This window comes from Camelus bactrianus, chromosome 13 (assembly GCF_048773025.1).
Source record: "Camelus bactrianus isolate YW-2024 breed Bactrian camel chromosome 13, ASM4877302v1, whole genome shotgun sequence".
Lineage (NCBI taxonomy): Eukaryota > Metazoa > Chordata > Mammalia > Artiodactyla > Camelidae > Camelus > Camelus bactrianus.
The window spans coordinates 76,096,014-76,113,758 of NC_133551.1; the positions used below are offsets into that span (position 1 = coordinate 76,096,014).

The 17,745-nt window shown below is 58.8% G+C and overlaps 1 protein-coding gene across 5 annotated transcripts in view; it reads left to right on the forward strand.

The window, feature by feature from the left end:
- Nucleotides 1-15,964, forward strand: part of NPHP4 (nephrocystin 4) — a 103,086-nt gene extending 87,122 nt beyond the window's left edge. For 4 of the 5 annotated variants that reach the window (XM_074377583.1, XM_074377584.1, XM_074377585.1 and 1 more), the window contains 11 exons: nt 1,149-1,360; nt 4,921-5,147; nt 5,306-5,492; nt 5,899-5,979; nt 10,959-11,115; nt 11,795-11,880; nt 12,443-12,528; nt 13,525-13,696; nt 14,315-14,494; nt 14,789-14,932; nt 15,475-15,964. In XM_074377583.1, the coding sequence (XP_074233684.1) occupies nt 1,149-1,360; nt 4,921-5,147; nt 5,306-5,492; nt 5,899-5,979; nt 10,959-11,115; nt 11,795-11,880; nt 12,443-12,528; nt 13,525-13,696; nt 14,315-14,494; nt 14,789-14,932; nt 15,475-15,615 (1,673 nt within the window). In that variant the 3' untranslated portion in view covers nt 15,616-15,964. Of the gene's footprint in view, nt 1-1,148; nt 1,361-4,920; nt 5,148-5,305; nt 5,493-5,898; nt 5,980-10,958; nt 11,116-11,794; nt 11,881-12,442; nt 12,529-13,524; nt 13,697-14,314; nt 14,495-14,788; nt 14,933-15,474 lie in introns of those variants that run through there. The other variant, XR_012511486.1, reaches the window with a different exon arrangement.
- The last annotated feature ends 1,781 nt before the right edge of the window (nt 15,965-17,745 follow it).

Below are 17,745 nucleotides of genomic sequence, written 5' to 3' on the forward strand. Positions count from 1 at the left end.
TTGGGACAAGGAGGAGCAAACTGTCAGGGAGCTTCGGGGAGGGAGCCCTGGGCTTGGCGGGAGTGTTTTCCTGGCCGCTTGAAGTGACCCACAGACCCGAGTGTAAAACACTTGCTGTTGGAATGAGGAACGGAAGGTGCCCTTTAAGCAGCCTCCGGCAAACGCTGCAGGTCATCGTGTGTGAATCCAAATCTGCCACGATGGCCCTCAACTTTGTTGGCCTTGGACCTGTGCTCCAGGTGGGAATTCCAGAGCTGTGGGGGATCAGGGCCAGGAGGACTTTGGTTCCATCCTGGGGCCTCTGGGACCCCAGGAGTTCCCTGAAATTCTAGCCGAAAGTTTGTGGGTCCTCATACGTTCTCCCCGAGAGCGAGCCCCGTACACATTCAGATCCTCAGAGGGACTTGTGCTCTGTGGGTCAGGCAGGCTGCTAGTCTGTCCCAGACCAGCCTCCTCATTTTAACTTTGAGAAACCAAGGCAGGTGGCTTGGCGAGTTGTGTGGCTAAGGGTGGTGAACTGGGACTGGAACCTGGGTTTCCTGCTTTGGGGCCAGTGCCTCTTCTCCCCAGCCGGTCCCTCTGATGCAGGAAAACAGATGTGGGGCCTGAGTGTGGAGGTTGGGTATGAATGGCTATGCCCTGCCCCCCTTCCTGTCTCACCTCCGGCCACCATGGATGGAGAGTCGCTGGAGGACCGGGGCGTCCCCATCCTCCAGGAGCAGGCCTGAGAGTACTGATAAGACCCACAGCCCGGGGCCAGCAGGTCGGGGCCCCTCTGGGCAGTGCCGGGTTTGCTGTGAAGATTAAGAGCCTCTGGAGACGTGGTCCTGGGTGAGGGTGTCGCGGGCTCTGGAGATCCCGAGAGCCTGACCTTTTCCCCCTAGAAGATCCCCTAGTAGGGTATTAATACGTTTGCGTCTAATGATCCAGGCAGAATTCCTTTATGTGAGAGGCTGGTGAAGGAGAGACACCGTGGAGAGCGGGTTGTGCAGGTTCCACCGGTATCAGCATCTTAGAGTCTATGAAAAGGCTGAGGCTTTCTGAGCTTCCTCGCTGAGTGAAGTGGCTCAGGGAGGCTCGGAGCCATGGCTGCTCAAAGAGCGTGACGTCTGCCCTTTAATCTCTGGCCTTCTCTTTGCACCTTGCAGCAATGAAAAATGTGGCCCAGGCGCAGAAGCTGGCTGATGTGGACAGCGAGCTGGCCGCGATGCTCTTCACCCCGCCGCGGCAGGGGAGCCGGGGGCCCCAGGGCGCCGGCCGCGAGGGGGATGCCGTCCGCAGGCGCAAGCTGGAGCGCATGCGGGCCGTGCGCCTGCGGGAGTGCGGAGCCGAGCCGGGCCGCCGCAGGCCGGGCGCGCTGGTGAGGAGGGGTCCCCGGGGTCCCCATGCAGCAGGGGCCCTGGGGACACTGGGAGAGCAACCCCATTCTCTGTCCCTCTTTCTTGCGGGCTCCTGCCAAATCCTAGTTACAGAATAGAGGAGGGCCGGACTTCTCAGCCAGCCAGGGAAGTTTTCAAGCCAGAGTTACTGGGGAGCGTTGAATAAAAGCCGATTCCTGGGCTCCATTCTTATTGGCCTGGGGTGGGAGGGTCCTTGGAGCTGAGGCTGTTAAGACAGCTCTGCAGGGACTCTGCGGGTTCCCCGGGTTTGGGGAGCAGAGCCAGGAACTTCTGTATCACGGTGGTCAGAGTGCTCATTCCGACCTGAAAAATTCCCACTTTTGACTAAATACCTAAATAAGACTGTATCATATTTTGCAACTAAGAAATGGGGGGACAGAATGATTGTACGTTATGAGTTTATGGAATAAAGCAGCCACGGGCCTTAAGATCTCTGCCTTTACAGTAAGGCTGGCGGGTGTCTGAATGGACGACGTCCTTCTCAGGGGCCAAGCGGGTGCCCACGGCCCAGTGGACACAGGCAGCGGTCACGGTCACCGTGCACGGCCCTCCCTCAGTGCTCACGGAGGTGGGGAGGGGCTCCTGCCCTCAGGTGTGAGGTGTAGTGGGGGAGGCAGAAATAAGCCAACAAGCAAAAGACTGTTCTGTCCATTGGAGGGGAGGGAGCAGAACGCAGCGGGTGGGGACATGAGAGAGGCCGGATGAGCGGTCCTCAGCGGAGGAGGGCAGTCCGGCTGGCTGTGAGGAGGCCTCCAAGGGAGGCTGGGGGTGCTGGGCTTGGGGCAGGCCTCCTCCCGGCCACGGTGCCCCCATTGGCGCTCCCTCCTCTGCAGCCTCTGGGGCTCAGTCAGCCATCCCCTGGGGGCACCAGCGGTCCCTGCCTCCGAGTGGCCGGGCCGGGCACACGATAAGGCCCCAGTCCCACAGCTGCCAGCGTTGTTGTTACATAAATCGTTACGATTAATTTAGCTGGTTTCCTTTTATTTGGCATGTTTTGATAGAGAAATCAGCAGCTCAGAACCCTCATTTTGAATACAGCAGCGAATCTGGAAGTAATTGGATTTCTAAATACAAGAAAATTTTCCACTAAATTGTAATGATTTCTGGGGTTCATAGCCCTGGAGAATTTTGAGGTGAGAGTATCTTGATTTATCAAATGTGTGGTAGCTTCTATTCCTTCTAGAGCTTTCTCAGCCTTGGGATGGGAATTCTATGAAGTCAGCGTGTTCTTTGGAAGAGAGCTGACAGGAGCCATGACCTGGCCGGCCCTTCACATGCATGCCAAGTGCCCGGAACCATATGACGTCTCGGGCACTGGGGTCATGCACGGGGCACAGGGTGGGGGACAGAGAACCGCTTGGGGCACAGCTTTCTCTCCTGACAGTTAGACTGCAGGGTGGCTGGGGGTCTTGGGGCGTCTTGGGAGAGGTGCTGTGCCTCAGGGCCGGAGCACAGAGTGTGGGGCCAGATGCCACCGGTTTAATCTCTGTCCAATGCCCAGGACAGTGGCTGGCCCTCGGGACTGCCATCGGTCAGCCTCAGCCACTGTGCGCGGGGGAAGCCCCAGGCTGTGGGGTGACTTTGGTCTGAGTGTCCTCTCTGGGGACCTAAGGCCCAGGAAGAATGGCTGGAGGTTGTCTCCTTGTGCTGAGGGCGTGAGGGGCTGCAAGGGACAGCCAGCCCAGCGCTCTCTGCTCTGTGCTGCACAGGGTCCCCGGGGCCCTTGGCCTGGATTCTGGCCCAGCCATTCCACATGTGAGCGGGCGACACTGGTTCCCAGTTGGTGACCACTCAGTCTGTTCCCACAGTAACTGGACAGTTCCGAGTAGTGCCAGCCGCGGGCTCACTGGCTCAGGCGGTGTCACTAGGGCCTGGCCCGTCCTCTCCCCTTGTGCACCCCCTGCAGCGAATCCCACTCCAGACTCCCCTCGTCCGGGTCGTGCCAGGCAGCTGCGGGCGCCCCACGGGTGGCTCCTTTTCATCAGCCTTGCCTCCCGCCAAGGGCAGTGCGGGCACCTGGTGCCCGGGGCCGCGCTGTTCTGCCCATCGCTTTTTCTCGGCAGGCCTCCGGTAAACGGGGAGTGGCCGTCGCTGTGGCCTGCCTGGCGGTCAGTCCGACGGGCCGGTCTCATGTCCCTCTTCCTGTGGCCTCTCCCTTAGAGCGCTCGTCCTGGGGCTCTCACTGGTGGGCAGTGCAGATGGTGCCCCTCAACTCAGAAGTGGGTCAGAACAATGTCTCAATTCAAGGTTGAGAAGCCACCCTGCTCGTCTCTCACCCTGGATCACGGCTGGCCGTGGCGCCCAGCACGGCCGGTCACAGGCTCCGTTCCACTGAGCGTCCCTCATTGTAAAATGCTGCGTGGGGAGGCCTCATGTGAACACACCGCACCTCCATTTTCAGATCCCTAGGGAGAAACGAAAGGCCAGCTGTGGTCCCCTTCCTGGGGAAAGGCTAAAGTTATGGAAAAGTCAATACCGAAAGTAATTTAAGTCAGAAATCAAAATTGTTTTTTACTGAAGTCTAGTCAGTTTACAGCGTTGTGTCAATTTCTGGTGCCCAGCATCATGTTTCAGTCCTGCGTGTACAATCGTGTGTTTGTTCCCATGTTCTTTTTCATTGTAAGTTACTACAAGATTTTGAATCAGTTCCCTGTGCTGGACAGTAGGACCTTGCTGTTGATTTATTTTATATATAGTAGTTAGTATCTGCAAATCTCGAACTCCCCAGAAATCAACTTGGCCCCCACCTTCTGAGTTAAAGCCCGAAGGCATTCAGATGTCGAGGCCTCCTTGGCGTTCGGGCGCCCTCAGTGCCGGGCCCGGCGGCCTCCCCAGTGTGTGGGCGGCCCCTTCGAGGCCTTGGGCTTGCGAAGCGGCCTCTGATGGGCATCACTACTCAACACCAGGCAGCCGAGGAAACTAGGCCCACCTGCAGCCTCTAGACCCCCCGGGGAAGCCAGGCCCTCGTCAGCACGGGGCGTCTGAAGAACGGGGTGGATGAGGGACCCACGCTGAGCCCTGCCGAGGCAGCGCGCCTGAGGTCTGGACCCTGACCCACCTGGAGGGCAGTCAGGGCCGGACACAGCCCCTCCCGGGGCCTCTGCTCGCAGACGGGACTCCCACCACACAGGGGCCTGGCTGGTCAGCGAGTCACCTGTCTTCAGTTTGAGGCTGTTCTTTCCTCTTTTTTTTTTGGCCAGCCTCTGCTTTTAATTTCCCGCTGTTCCCAGGTTGGTGGTGGTTGTCTCTGGGGGGCATGCAGGGCAGGACCACTCCCCCTGCCATGGGTAGACCACTTGTGGGCAGAGAGAAGCCAGGAGTGCTGTAGACAGGCTGCCCGGTCCTCTGCCCTCTGGAGCTGGAGGCCGGCCGGTCCCACCCAACCCCTGTGTTGAGGAAGCGGGTGGTGGTGATTCCAGGAGAAATCTGGTGTTTGGGGCGGGGGTGCTGGTGGCTAGAAGAGAGCCCTGAGAAGCAGAGCGCCCCAGCCCTGTGACCCACCTCGGCCCCGTGTCCGCAGGCTCAGCAGAGCGTCCGCGCCCAGCACGCTCGAGACCTACAGGTCATCGCCGCCTACCGGGAGCGCACGAAGGCCGAGAGCATCGCCAGCGCGCTGAGCCAGGCCATCACCACACGGCACACCCTCCACGCCTCACTGGGCACTGCCGAGTTCTTCGAGTTTGTGCTCCGGAACCCCCACAACACGCAGCACACTGTGACCATCGAGATAGACAACCCTGAGCTCAGGTGGGAGGGCGACACCCGCTCTCCCCTCCCCCTGGGCCCCCAGCCCAGACCCTGAGCTCTGTCTGAAAGCTAAGCTGGCTTCACCCTTGCGGTTCTGGGGGCCAGCTCTGAGTGGGTGGGGGCGTCTCCCGTGGGGCCGACTGTCTCCCTCCCTCCAGCCTCATCCTGGACAGTCGGGAGTGGAGCTACTTCAAAGATGCAGCCGACCTGCACACGCCGTTGGAGGAAGACATGTTCCACCTGCAGGGCAGCCTCGCGCCCCAGCTCTTCCTGCGCCCCGGGGAGACCGCTCACATCCCCTTCAAGTACCAGACCTTCTCCGCAGGGCCGTCGGCCTCAGCACAGGTGGGGGAGCCAGTCTTCCAGTGCCCGGGGGCTCGTCAGGCCCCTGGGCGCCCTTTTGCCCTTTTGAGGTCGGTTCTGCAGGGTAATGCTCTTCACTTAGACGGGCATGAGGGGCTCAAAGGCTTCCGTGCAGGCTCTTTGGATGCACTTTCGGGACAAGAAGGCGTCAGGATGGTGGTGACGGTGTCATCCTCTGGCTTCAGGCAGAGCTGTGTCACCTGGTCCGATCCTCCCCCCCCGGCTGACAGCAGCCTCTGCTGCCTCTCTGGGGTGGGGGGTGCTGGTTAGTAACACAGCTGCCCGGAGGGTCACTGTGAGACACGGGGGCCCACGCAGAAGGAAGTACCTGTCACCCTGAGACTCCATCTCATGGCTCTGACCCCCGGTGCTAACTGGTTTCTCACAGGCCTCTGCTGAGCTGAGATCTGAGGACACGGATGCCAGGCCGCCTCGGGAGTCCAGCATGATGGCCACCAGGCACGCCAAGGTAGGGAGCAGAAGACAGCAGACCCCCATCCGGGGATTCCGAGGTCCTCCAGTGCCACCCAGTGACGTGTGTCACGAGTCCCGTGGGGCTTGGCGCCACTGCCCTTCCCTGCATCTCTTGGAGGGAGGGGGCCTGGGCGGGGTCAGGGTGGGCAGGGCCCTTGGATGTGGACTTGACACGTCCTAGCAGGGCGGTGACAGCTTCAGCCAGACGCTGGTACGGCCTCCGGTGGTGGGGGGGATGTCTAGCATGGAAACGTCCACCGGCAACGTGCTGTCCTGCAGCCCTTGGGCACTGCGGGTGGGAGGCCAGGCCCCGGTGCCGGCTGCAGCTGGCACAGCGTGCGGCCACCGTGCTCAGTGAGACCGGCCTGTCCGACCCCGCGCCATGGCCTTCCCGTGCCGGGCAGCATCCGTGTGGTGTGCGGGGGTGTTGCTTCCGGGAAACAGAACTTCGTCCCCACTGCCACCCCAGGGGGTGGCATGTTCACAAGACACCCTTACCCGTCGCTTCCTGCCTGTAGGGTGTCCTTCGGGGAGCTTGGGACACTCGTTTTAGAGGAATTTCTTCTTCTTTTTATTTTTTTGGTAGACAAATACCTTTTGTAGTAGGTTGAAAGTAAAAACAACAGCTCTTCTGCCCCACTTCCTGCCCTGAGAACAGGTTTCCAGTCCCCCCCGACTGAGGAGGTGGCTCCCAGCTGCAGCCCCGCCTTCCCGGGCCTCCCTGGGGTGGCTCCGTCACTGGGGAGTGTTCTCTGTGTTTTAGTTAAACGTGGAGCCATGGCTTTGCCTTTGTCTAAGGAATATGTCCGCTCTTTATTTAGGGCTGTCGGTTCAATCTGAGAGGTGAACACATTTTTTTCTCACGTAAATTTGAGTTTTGAAACAAGTCCCAGATATCTTGGCGAGTTTATTCGTAATGACTTCTGCATGTATCTAACGGCTCAGGGCTTCTCCAGCCCTGGCTACGCGGCATCGTCACTGCCCCCGGATTACCAACAAGTCCTCAGGGGCCTCGACGGTGCTTACTCCCCTCTTTGCAGCTGGTCTGTGAGGTCGGGGCCTGCTGCCCTCGGCGCGCTGTGCCTGGAGTCGCTGGGCGCGGACCGACCGTCCTGGGCCGACCGCTGCGTCACCCACGGAGGCCACGGTGGCTGGCTGTTCACGGTGGCATGAGGTGTCCACCTGAGGGCCCATGGCCCAGGCCCGTGACTCCGTCAGGGTGGAGAGTGGTGCAAGTCTCTTGCCTCATCCTCTTGTGCTTATTGGCTGTGATTCTTCTGTAAACAAGAACTTGCCCCCATCAGCAGTTTGGTTACCGTGAAATATGCTTTATACCGGAAAGGCAGGGTAAATTCTTTCCTTTTATTTATCAATTTTTAAAATAATGAATTATGCCCTAGCAACCTCCGAAGGTGGTCAGCTTTGTAGAGGCTCGTCTGAACTCGTGGCTCTGTGTCCGCTGCGTGCCGGGCGCCAGGACTGTCCCCCCTTTAGGTTTGCACCTGTGCCTTTTTTTTTTTTAAACCTTTTTATTTTGAAATAATCTCAACTTAGAGAAAGTTCAAAGAATAACACAAGGAATTTCCTTGTATCATTTACCCCGATTTCCCAGTTGTTGACATTTGACGTCTGCCTTGTCATTTGGTGTCTGTATTTGTCCATGTTTTTTACTGAACAATTTGAGAATAAGCAATCAACAAAACGCCCCGTTGTGCCATGAGACTTAGAGCTTATGTGTCCTGCAGATAAGGAGACTCGGCTCCAAAACCACAGCAGGACCAGGAGAGTCAGGAAGCCTACACTGATGCAGGCCCGTCACAGACCCTCCTTAGATTTTACCAAATATCCCAGCCCCGGACCCCTTGCTCACCCAGGGTCACTCAGTGTCGAGGTCACTTTGCTGGTCCCTCCCCAGCTTTCCTAGCCTTTCGCGGCCCCGGGACTCTTGCACTATATAGGCTGCTTATCTGCTGACTGGCTCCCGGTCTGGGTTTGTCTGGTGTTTGCCCAGAAGCAGGTTCAGGTTGTACGTCCAGGGCAGGACGAGCCGGGCGTTTTGCTGCGTTCTTCTCAGAGCCTCTTACTGGGAGGGACCCGATGTTGATTTGTTCTGTTACCAATTATGTTAATTTGACCCTCTTATTTGGTTAAGTTGGTGTCTGCTGAGCGGCTGCTTCAGGGTAAAATTAATTAAGAAGTATTTTGTAGCTGCTAATTAGAAAGTAAGGGGTAAGTATTTTGTCGGGAGATGCTCAGACGATGTGAAGATCCTGCTCCTCATCTTAATTCTGCTGCTGGTCCCAGATCGGCTGCGAGTGCACGGCGGGGGCCTGCCGGTGCTCTCAGACTTCATCACCCCCCATGTTCTCAGTAAGGCAGCGCTTGCCTCCGTCCAGTCATTCATGCAGTTTACTTTTTACCATCATGGACCGAGAATTTCCGTTTTATTCTGTGGGTTGTACTTTGTTACTGTCTTTATTCGTTTCGCTGCTCACACTGTCCCTGACCCACCTGTGGCTTCTGCTCCATGCTGGCCCCTGTGACCTTTCGACGTCCTGCCATTCCGTGAGCACTTCCCTGGTGCTGACACACATGGTGTTCCAGAGTCATCCCGTGCCCTCCCTGCTCCATTTCTGGAATCAGCCATATATCTGAGGTTTCTCTCCATGGAGACTGCTGTTTAGAAACTCAGGTCTGGTGCTGGGGGTGCTCATTACCACTGGGGTGTCCTTGCTGCTGGTCCTTCTTCGAGGGGATCCACAAACAGACGCACACAGATTTCTGAATCCTCCTGTGTGTTGAAGACTCTGAATTCACACGGACGCCCCCAAACAACAGGCAGCGCCAGGTTTACTCTGCTCGCCTTTCCCCCCGTGTTTGTAATTCCTGAGTCTGTGCCCGCGAGGCCTGGCTCCCACTGTCTTCAGTATTTTTACTTACTTGCTCGGTTCCCTGGTGCATAACCAGCCCACTGACCACACTGGGCAGCTCCCTTTGGCCCTGGGGAGTTATGTCACCAACTTGAAATACAGCTGGATTTGTTCATTTCAGTTTGTTTTCAATATATAGACATCGTTAAAATTTTCATTTACTTTTTCCGTTAACTGAAAATATTTCCAGGAGTCCAAAATCAAGCTATGAAATGAAATATTTCGGAAAGCTCCTTCCGTGCCTGCCCCCCCCATCCTTACCCCCCGCCATCCTTACCCCGCACATCCTGCCCGCCGCATGCATGTGCGCGTGAGCGGGGCGTGACCGCAGGTCCTGAGCGTGTGCAGGTGGCCTGTCCTCGTTCACTCTCAGGCCAGGGCCCTCCACGTGTGGCGTCCGCTGCTTACCCAGCCAGTGCCCTGTTGATGGACTTCGGAGGCGTTTCTAGCCTTCTGCTGGCACAGATAGTGCCGCGGTGCGTAGCCTCACACACATAACGTTTCGCTGAGTCCCTCTCCGAAGGGGCTGGCCCACTTGGCACTATTGAACCACCTTAAAGCTCCTCCTGACCTGCACAAATGTTGTCGGCCCTTTGAGAACTTCTTAGCGTCGTAAATGCTGCAGAGAACAGAGACATTCTGGCCGTGTCTCCCAATTTTGTTTGCAAGTTCTCCAAAGGCAGGCTTGCTGCGTCATCTGTTTCTGTGGGTGTCGCTCCTGTGCTGGTCTAAGTTCTAGAAAAAGGTTCAGCCCGGTGGGCTTTCCCAGATCACAGGTTCTGTGGGTCTTGGGGCGTAGGGCTTTCCCAGGTGGTCACACCTCGACGCCACTCAATTTCCTGGACCGCTGGCCACTTGGATGGGGGGCTGGCCCCCTGGTCTTGTGTCTGGACCTTGTGGGGCTCTGGGACCCAGCAGGGAGCAGGCAGCCACGTCGCAGCCCCTGCGGCTTCCACTCTGGGGAGGGGGCTGAACGTGCCAAACACAGAAGGGTGAAGAGGACGGGGGGGGGGTGTCTCAGGAGCGCAGACGGTCTGTGAGACTTCTTCCTTGAACTTGGTGATGGATTTTAATCAGGTGCACTGTAGAGGGAAAATGTTGCGTTTTGTAACTGCGGTGGGCGGGGTGCAGCTGGTGCGGCCCCCTCGACTGCTTCCTCCACACCCGCTGAGTAGCCCCTTGGGTTAGAGCTTCGGAGACTGAAACCACACAGCTGTTTAAGAGGACTCATTATGAAGCGTTGCTAACTAGACATAAGTCGTTAACCAGGTCAGTGGAAGAGTAAAATCAGAGCCCTGAGGGTTTCAAGGAGGTGGAGATGTGGGGATCAGCTGCCTGCCACCCCTAGTGCTGGGGACGGAAGGATGAAGCTGGAAATAAGACTTAGGTGCTCGGTGAGGGGGCGGGGGTGGGGGAGCTGAGCCGCGATGGGTCTGCGGTGGCTGGGACTGCGGTGATGAAAATGAACTGGATCTCTGTCCTGCTGCTGGATGTGGAGGCAGGAGGGCCCCCCTTCACCCCCGAGCCTGGATGCCCCCAGGGTCAGAGCTCCAGGAGCGGCTGCCGGAGCAGGAACATGGTGGGCAGGGTCCCAGCCTGAGAGGGGCAGGCGGGGCAGGCAGGGGCCGGTCCCTGCTCTGTGACGGGCACGACAGCTGAATAAACTGTTGGTCGCTGTAGAACTGCAGTCCCAGTGTGGCAGTGAATTTTGACAGGTGTCAGGGTGCAGGTGCCGGGGATGCGGGTGGGGTCGCGGGGCTTCCCTCCCAGCGGATGTGAGGCCCGGTGAGCGCACGCGAGGTGTGGAGACGCGTGCGGGACAGCAGCTTTCAGGCGATGCTCCAAACCAACAGTGTTGCGTGGAGACCCAGAGCAGGGGCAGCGGCGAGAGAAACGGGGGTCACTGACCTCGCCTGTGCCTCCCACCTCATGGGGGTGGGCGGACCCCGCGGAGACCCCCGCCCCTGCCCATCGAGGGAGGTGCGGTGCACGCAGCTGCCCGCGAGCAGGGGCGGGTCCTGAGGCCGCGCCGCTCTCCCCGCAGGTCTGGTTCCGCGTGAGCAGCGGCAAGCCCATCGCCGTGCTCTGCCTGACGGTGGAGCCCCGGCCGCATGTGGTGGACCAGGCCTTCCGCTTCTACCACCCGGAGCTCACCTTCCTGAAGAAGACCATTCGCCTGCCGCCCTGGCGCGTGCTTCCAGGCAGGTCCCGCCCACCCCTGCGGCTGGTGGCTGGCAGCTTCGACAGGCGGAGAAGGCTTCTCCCTGAGGGTGACAAGTGGCATCCTTACATTGTCCGTGGTGCTTTTACTCCAGCAGCACGGGGCCCGGCTGTAAATTCTGCCCCTGCCCTGATTGTCCGACGTGGTGACCTTCTTCCCTCCTCTGGGATGACAGGGTGCCCTTGGCTGGCTGATTCCCTCCTGCCGAAATCCACAGCCCTGGGAAGAGGGGTGCCCAGGCTCGGGTGTCGGGCTGCGCCGCCCCCAGTCCTGGCCTGGAGAGCTCGCCGGGCTCCCCTGCGCCTGCTGACTCACTTATTTTCTACCTGATGCCCTTTAGTTTTGTTTATTCCTTAAAGTAAGTGCTGGGGATTGAACCCAGGACCTCGTGCATGCTAAGCACGTGCTCTACCACTGAGCTATTACCCACCACCCCCATCTGAGGCCCCTGTTACCTTGCTCCAGAGTACTTCGGTTTCCTTTTGGTCACTCCCTTTGGCTGAGTCCCTGAGGCGGTGGCTTGGAACGGACCAGCCAGGGTCCGTGCAGGCGTGGACTAGGGTCCGGCAGCAGTGTCTGTCCCCAGCAGGACTTCCTGAGCACCTGTTGTGGCCCGGGCTGTCAGGAAGAGGCATTTGTTCTGATGTTCCCTGCTGCAGGTGCTCCCGTAGGAATGCCTGGGGAGGAGCCCCCAGTCCACGTCCGATGTAGTGACCCGAACGTCATTTGTGAGACCCAGAACGTGGTAAGTTCTGTCGCCCTGACCCGGGAAAATCCTTCCCCGCCAAGCCCCACCCGCTGCCTGCACCCCTGGCCTCCGGCAGTCTCTGCAGCTTAGGCTTTTGGTTAAGCGGTTTCTTTCTAAGATGCTCAAGGGCTGTTTGACGTCCCCCTGAGAGCTTTATGAATGAGTTTTCATTTTTTTCTGCTAGCAGATCAGTTCCTTGATTATCTGAATTTAAATTAAAAAAAGGCATGAAGCAAACTGAATAAAGTGAGTGGTAATTAAGGCACTTATTAATTGCCATTGTGTGAGGATAACGACCATAATTATATTATGACTGGTTGGGAAACCGGATAAAATCTCCTGCAGAATATAATTATTGAACTCTATGAGATCAAGAAGTTAATGATTTTCTCCTTTGCAGTGAAAAGAAATAGTGAATTCTGACTAGTATAGAAAATTAAAAACATGTTGCGGGGTGGGGTCCTGGTTCACACCTGCATTTGCATCATGTGGACTTGGGGGGCCGGGGTCAGAGCTGAGAGGCAGCCGCGTTCCTGTGATGCACCCCGCTGTCTGGCAGGGCCCCGGGGAGCCTCGGGACGTGTTCCTGAAGGTGGCCAGTGGTCCCAGCCCAGAGATCAAAGACTTCTTTGTCACCATTTACACGTAAGTACGGGGACCCTGTGGTCTGGAGGGGTGGGGAGAAGGTGAGGAGGCAGGCTGGGGACCGCTGGTGGCACTGAAAGTGCGCCAGTCACGTTTCTAAACTCGTGATGGGAGGCCTTGGGCGTTCGGCCAGGTGAGGTGAGATTCGGGGACTGCAGGGGCCTTGTGAGGGCGCCCTCTGCTCACCACGGCACCACCAGCCAGGAGAGACACTCCAGGCCGCTTCTGCCCTGAAACTGTGCAGGACGGCCCGGTAGCCCCTTGTCACACGCAGCGGGCTCCTCACCGAGGGGAGGGAGTCTGTGCAGCGGTCCTGCCCAGGCCCCCGGGACGGAGGAAAGGCAGCTTGATTTCCTTTGCAGCTCGAGGACTGACTGACTCCCTCCCCAGGGGAAATGGCCCCAGTTCCTTTCCCTTTCCCTGTTAAGTCCTGTCTCCCAGCCCTTGGACCTTTTAAAACCAGTGCAGGCCGAAGGGTTTCCTGCAGCCCCTCTGAGAACGGGGTCGGGTGGGGGAGGGCCATCTGCCTTGTGTGCCGATCTTGGCTGGGAGGCCAGGCCCAGCCTCTGCGTGCTCTGTGGTCGCTGCAGAGTGGAGTCCTCATGACGCCTGGGGGGCAAGCACTCCTGAATCCCATTTTATAGCAAAGAGTCGGCATCCTTCAGCACCAAGCTCAGGGCCGCGTGACCTCCCAGCCTGTGTTCTGGTCCACGCTGTGTGGCCCGCGGGCATGGTTTGGGATGAAGCTGGCCCAGGTGTGCACCTGCAGAAGCCCGAGTTGTCATTCATTCGGGGTCTGTGTGCGGGGTCAAAGCCACGCTGAGGCTGCAGCCCCACCTACAAGCCTCCGCTCGGAGGGAAGGTGGCTGCGGGAGGGACAGCAGCTGGCCCCCCAGTGCCTGCCCTCCGGGCAGCCTTCCCAGCCTCGTCCTGCCTCCTCTCACGCGGTGGGTGCACTCTCCTCGCCATGCCGTGAATGGCTTCTGTCCCGCGCAGGGACCGCTGGCTGGCGACGCCCGTCCAGACCTGGCAGGTGCATCTCCACTCCCTGCAGCGCGTGGACGTCTCCTGTGTCACAGGCCAGCGGACCCGCCTGTCCCTTGTCCTCCGGGGGACGCAGACGGTTAGGAAAGTGAAAGCTTTCAGCTCACACCCCCAGGAGCTGACGGTATGGCTTCCGGGGGCTGCTGGATCTCGTGGGTGTTCCTGGACCCCCCCATCCCCGCCCACCCGGGGAGAGGGGGGGGGCGCGGCCCCGCGGTTGGTCCTGAAGGCTTCGGCTGTCTTCATTCCAGTCGCCTTCAGTAGATGTCCCGTCGTGGGATGAGTGCCAGCTGCCCCAGAGGCCAGTGTTCAGAATTGCTGGCAGGTGCACATTAGTAGTGAGTCTGGAATTGGTGCAGCCGCAGTCACACGTCTGGATAATGAGGGCAGCGTGGACGCCCCGCCGGCTGGCCGGGGTTTAGAGCCGGGCTGGTTAAACTCCGTCTCTGCTGAGGCAGCTCCGGCATGCAGGGGTGGTCGCCACCTGGGAGGGGACTTGCCCCCCACAGGTGCTGCACAGATGGTGACCCGCTGTGGCGCTGGCGCTGGTGCCGGCAGCAGGTCGGGTCTGGCCTCAGATTGGGCCTCTCTGCTTCTGACCTCCCGGAGGTCCCTGCCCCCAGTGCAGGCGGTCACCCCTGAACAGCCAGCTCCCCTGGGATCCTCTCAGCCCCCTGGGGGTCTGCACAACTCGAGGGGCTGCCTCCTGACCTGCTTCTCTGCTGTTCTGTTTCTCCTGAAGACGGACCCCAAAGGTGTCTTCGTGCTGCCCCCTCGCGGGGTGCTGGACCTGCACGTGAGCCTGAGGCCCCACCGGGCGGGCAGCCGCTTCGTCCACCTCAACCTGGTCGACGTGGACTTCCACCAGCTGGTGGCCTCCTGGCTCGTGTGCCTCTCCTGCCGCCCGCCCCTCATCTCCAAGGTCTGACGTGAGAAGTGCGTGGGCCCCATGGTGGGGGTGGCATGTCCCCCGATTGTCCCCTGGCCGCGGGACCCAGGCCTGCCCCGACCCAGCAGGATATCTTCCTCCTGGCCTCTGGCTGGAGGTGGGGGTGCTGCTCCTGTCCTGTGTTCCCCCTCGGCCAGGAGCCTGGGGGGCTTGTCTGTTGTATCTACGGAGACCCCCAGCGTCTGGGGCCCCGCGCACAGAGTGAGCTCAGGAGGTGGCTGGGGAGGGAGCCCAGGGCCAACTCCTGCCCCACCTCACCCCCCGCAGGCCTTTGAGATCACGCTGGCGGCTGGGGAAGGGAAGGGCGCCAGCAAGCGCATCACCTACACCAACCCCTACCCCTTCCGGAGGACCTACCGCCTGCACAGTGACCACCCGGACCTGCTGCAGTTCAAGGAGGACGCTTTCCAGGTGCGGGGGCCATGCGTGGGTGGGGGGCCCGGGCGCCACTTCTCCCAGGACCTTGTCATGGGGGCCGCCAGTCAGCGCGTGTTCAGGGGTGCTGCGCCACCAGTGGGTGTCACCAAGTCCTTGGGGGAGATAAGCCTGGGCTCCGTGAGGGGTGCTGGCAGCAGCCGGGGACTCGCCCTGCTGAACTGCTCTGCCTGGGCTCCGATCCCTCTCCTCGGCCCTGCTGGGGGCTGACCTTCCCCGCGCCTTCACAACAGGGTTACCCAGACTGTCTGGAAATGAGGCTTTACCTGCCGGGCCTGTTTCAGGGGGAGCAGGTCAGCCTGTCCGTCAGCGGAGGGTGTTTGGCAAAATGACCCCGGAGGTGCGGGGAGAGAGGTCATGTCCGGGCTTTCTCAGCAACACTGGGAAGCTTAGCTCAGAACGTGTGTGCGTGTGTGCATGTGCCGGGAGCCTGCCAGCCCGGGGAGGCTGTCTGTCCGCGTGGAAGTTGCTGACAAGCTGGCAGGGGTGGATGCCAGGATCACGATGCTTCTCTCCAGGTTGGGGGAGGTGAGACCTACACCATCGGCCTGCGGTTTGCGCCTAGTCAGAGAGCCAGGGAGGAGGAGATCCTGATTTACATCAACGACCACGAAGACAAAAACGAGGAAACGTTCTGCGTGAAGGTCACCTACCAGTGACGGAGCTGCCGGGGCCAGCACGGCCCCACGCAGCCGCCCAGGGACTGGCTCCTGCCTGGGAACTCGGTGCCCGGGTGCTCCCCTCACATGACCCGCCCGGTGGCCCAGGAACTTGGAGGGAGGACGGCCCCCCCGCTGGGTGGTGAGGCCCAGCTCCAGTCAGGATGCTGCGGGTACCCGCTGTCTCTGCCTGATGATCTGCGTTCAGCAAGATGCATTTCGTGCATCATTTTAAGTGATAAAATTATGGGTTTTTTTTTACTGCGTTTTATACAAACTATATTATTTGCTATGTAATATTTTATACTGGGGTTATTTCATATATTTTAAAGTTGTATGAAACACTAAACTTTTCCACGTTTTCCCTTTCGGCAACTTTCTCGAGTGTTTTCTGCTGTTGTCACCAATCTCAGAGGTTTTCTGTCTGTAGCACAAGCTTGGTTTTCCCTGGAGGACAACGTGGCTGAGGGACAGTTGGGTGGCCCGTGGCTTGTTGGCTTCTGGGAGAATCTGCCGGGTCCTGACCTGGGGGGAGGGCACCTCTGACCTCTGCTTCTGTCACACCTTCTCTGCTTCTGGTCCCCCTGCCTCCCTGTAAGGCCCTTATGACGATGTTGGGGCCCCAGGAAGATTCAGGGTAACAGTTCCGTCTCAAGACTCAATCTCCTTTACTGTGTGAGGTCACAGTCCCAGCGTCCAGGGATTTGGTCAGGCGGGGTTGGGGCAGGGAGGAGGGTGCACTATTCTGCCTGCCACCATCCCACTGGCCAGAACCTAGTCACGTGGCCACTCCTCGCTCCAAGGGGTCTTGGAAATGCTTGCTTTCTTTTGGGTGGTCGTGCGTCCAGGTGACTTTGGGGGTTGGTATTACCATCGGGATGAGGGCAGGTTTTGGGGGCAGCCAGCAGCCTTCATCGTGGTGCCGCTGGTGGAGATGGTGAGGGTGGGTGGAGTGGAAGCATCCTGGAAGATGGAACTGACAGAGTAGGTGACCGATCATAACCAGGGAACAGAGCGTCACGACGTCTTGCAACCAGACTTGACTTTTAGTCTGCTGGAAGGACAGATGAGAAGGAAGCAGGGGAGCCTGAGCTCTGGCAACTGTGCTGGGCTGCCCCAGCTCTGGTGGGGAGAAGGCCACAGAGCCAAGCGAACACACAGATGGGAAACCCGACTCCCATGGAAGGAAGCCTGTTGGGGTGTGTTCTTTTGCCAGGTGAACCCAGGGGGGCTCCTGCGATGAGGAGCAACACCCAGGAAATGACCTGGCAGGCTCTTTGGAGAGACAGTCATCTAGGCGGCCCAGGATCAGATTGTAGGTAGGAGTGGGACCTCGGCTACCCCCAAGGAGCCGGACGTAGATCCCAGCCCTATCAGCAGGGTGAGGGACGGTACCCGGACTGGAAAAGAGCTGGCTCACGACACCCTGGGGAGGGGCCCCTGCAGCCCTGCCTCACCCCCGCTCACTGCTCACAGGTCTGCCCCGCCTGCACTAGGTGTGCGTCTGGAATGAGCATCGTGGAGGTTGGATTCCGGGGGTAAGAACTGCTTCAGGCATGTTTACGAGTCTCTACAACATGATAACCCACCAAAGTTCATCCTCTTCTGTTGTTCTGTTGCAGAAAAGTGTGTTACAGCTCAGTGTCACAGCTCAGTTGTGACAGCAACCTGGATCCGGGCGAGAGACCAAGCAGCACTCAGGGTTGGAGAACTCAGGTTTATTACGCCAGCGGGCCCAGAGGAGTTAACACTCCAAACTCTGGACCCCGTCTGTAGGTTTACACAGGCTTTTATAGGCTGCCAGTCTAGACTTTGTAACATTTTGCAACAACATATGCAAATAGGGTATAACAAAGGTGACTAATTACGAACAAGCTTTGTAGACATGGACCAATCAAGAGTGAGGGAAATGGACCAATCAGGAGTGATCAAAATGGACCAATCAGGAGTGAGCTCCATGTAAATGAAGCACTACAAACAGGCCAATCAGGAGTTAGCTCAGGGCCAATAGAATCTTAGGGATAAGTTCCACTTTCCTAAAGTAAGCCGTTTCAGTTTAAAAAGCGAAATAATGCTTCAGGGCCTGGGAACCAAGTGGTGCTGGCAGGGAGGTAGTGGCCCTGCCGGGGG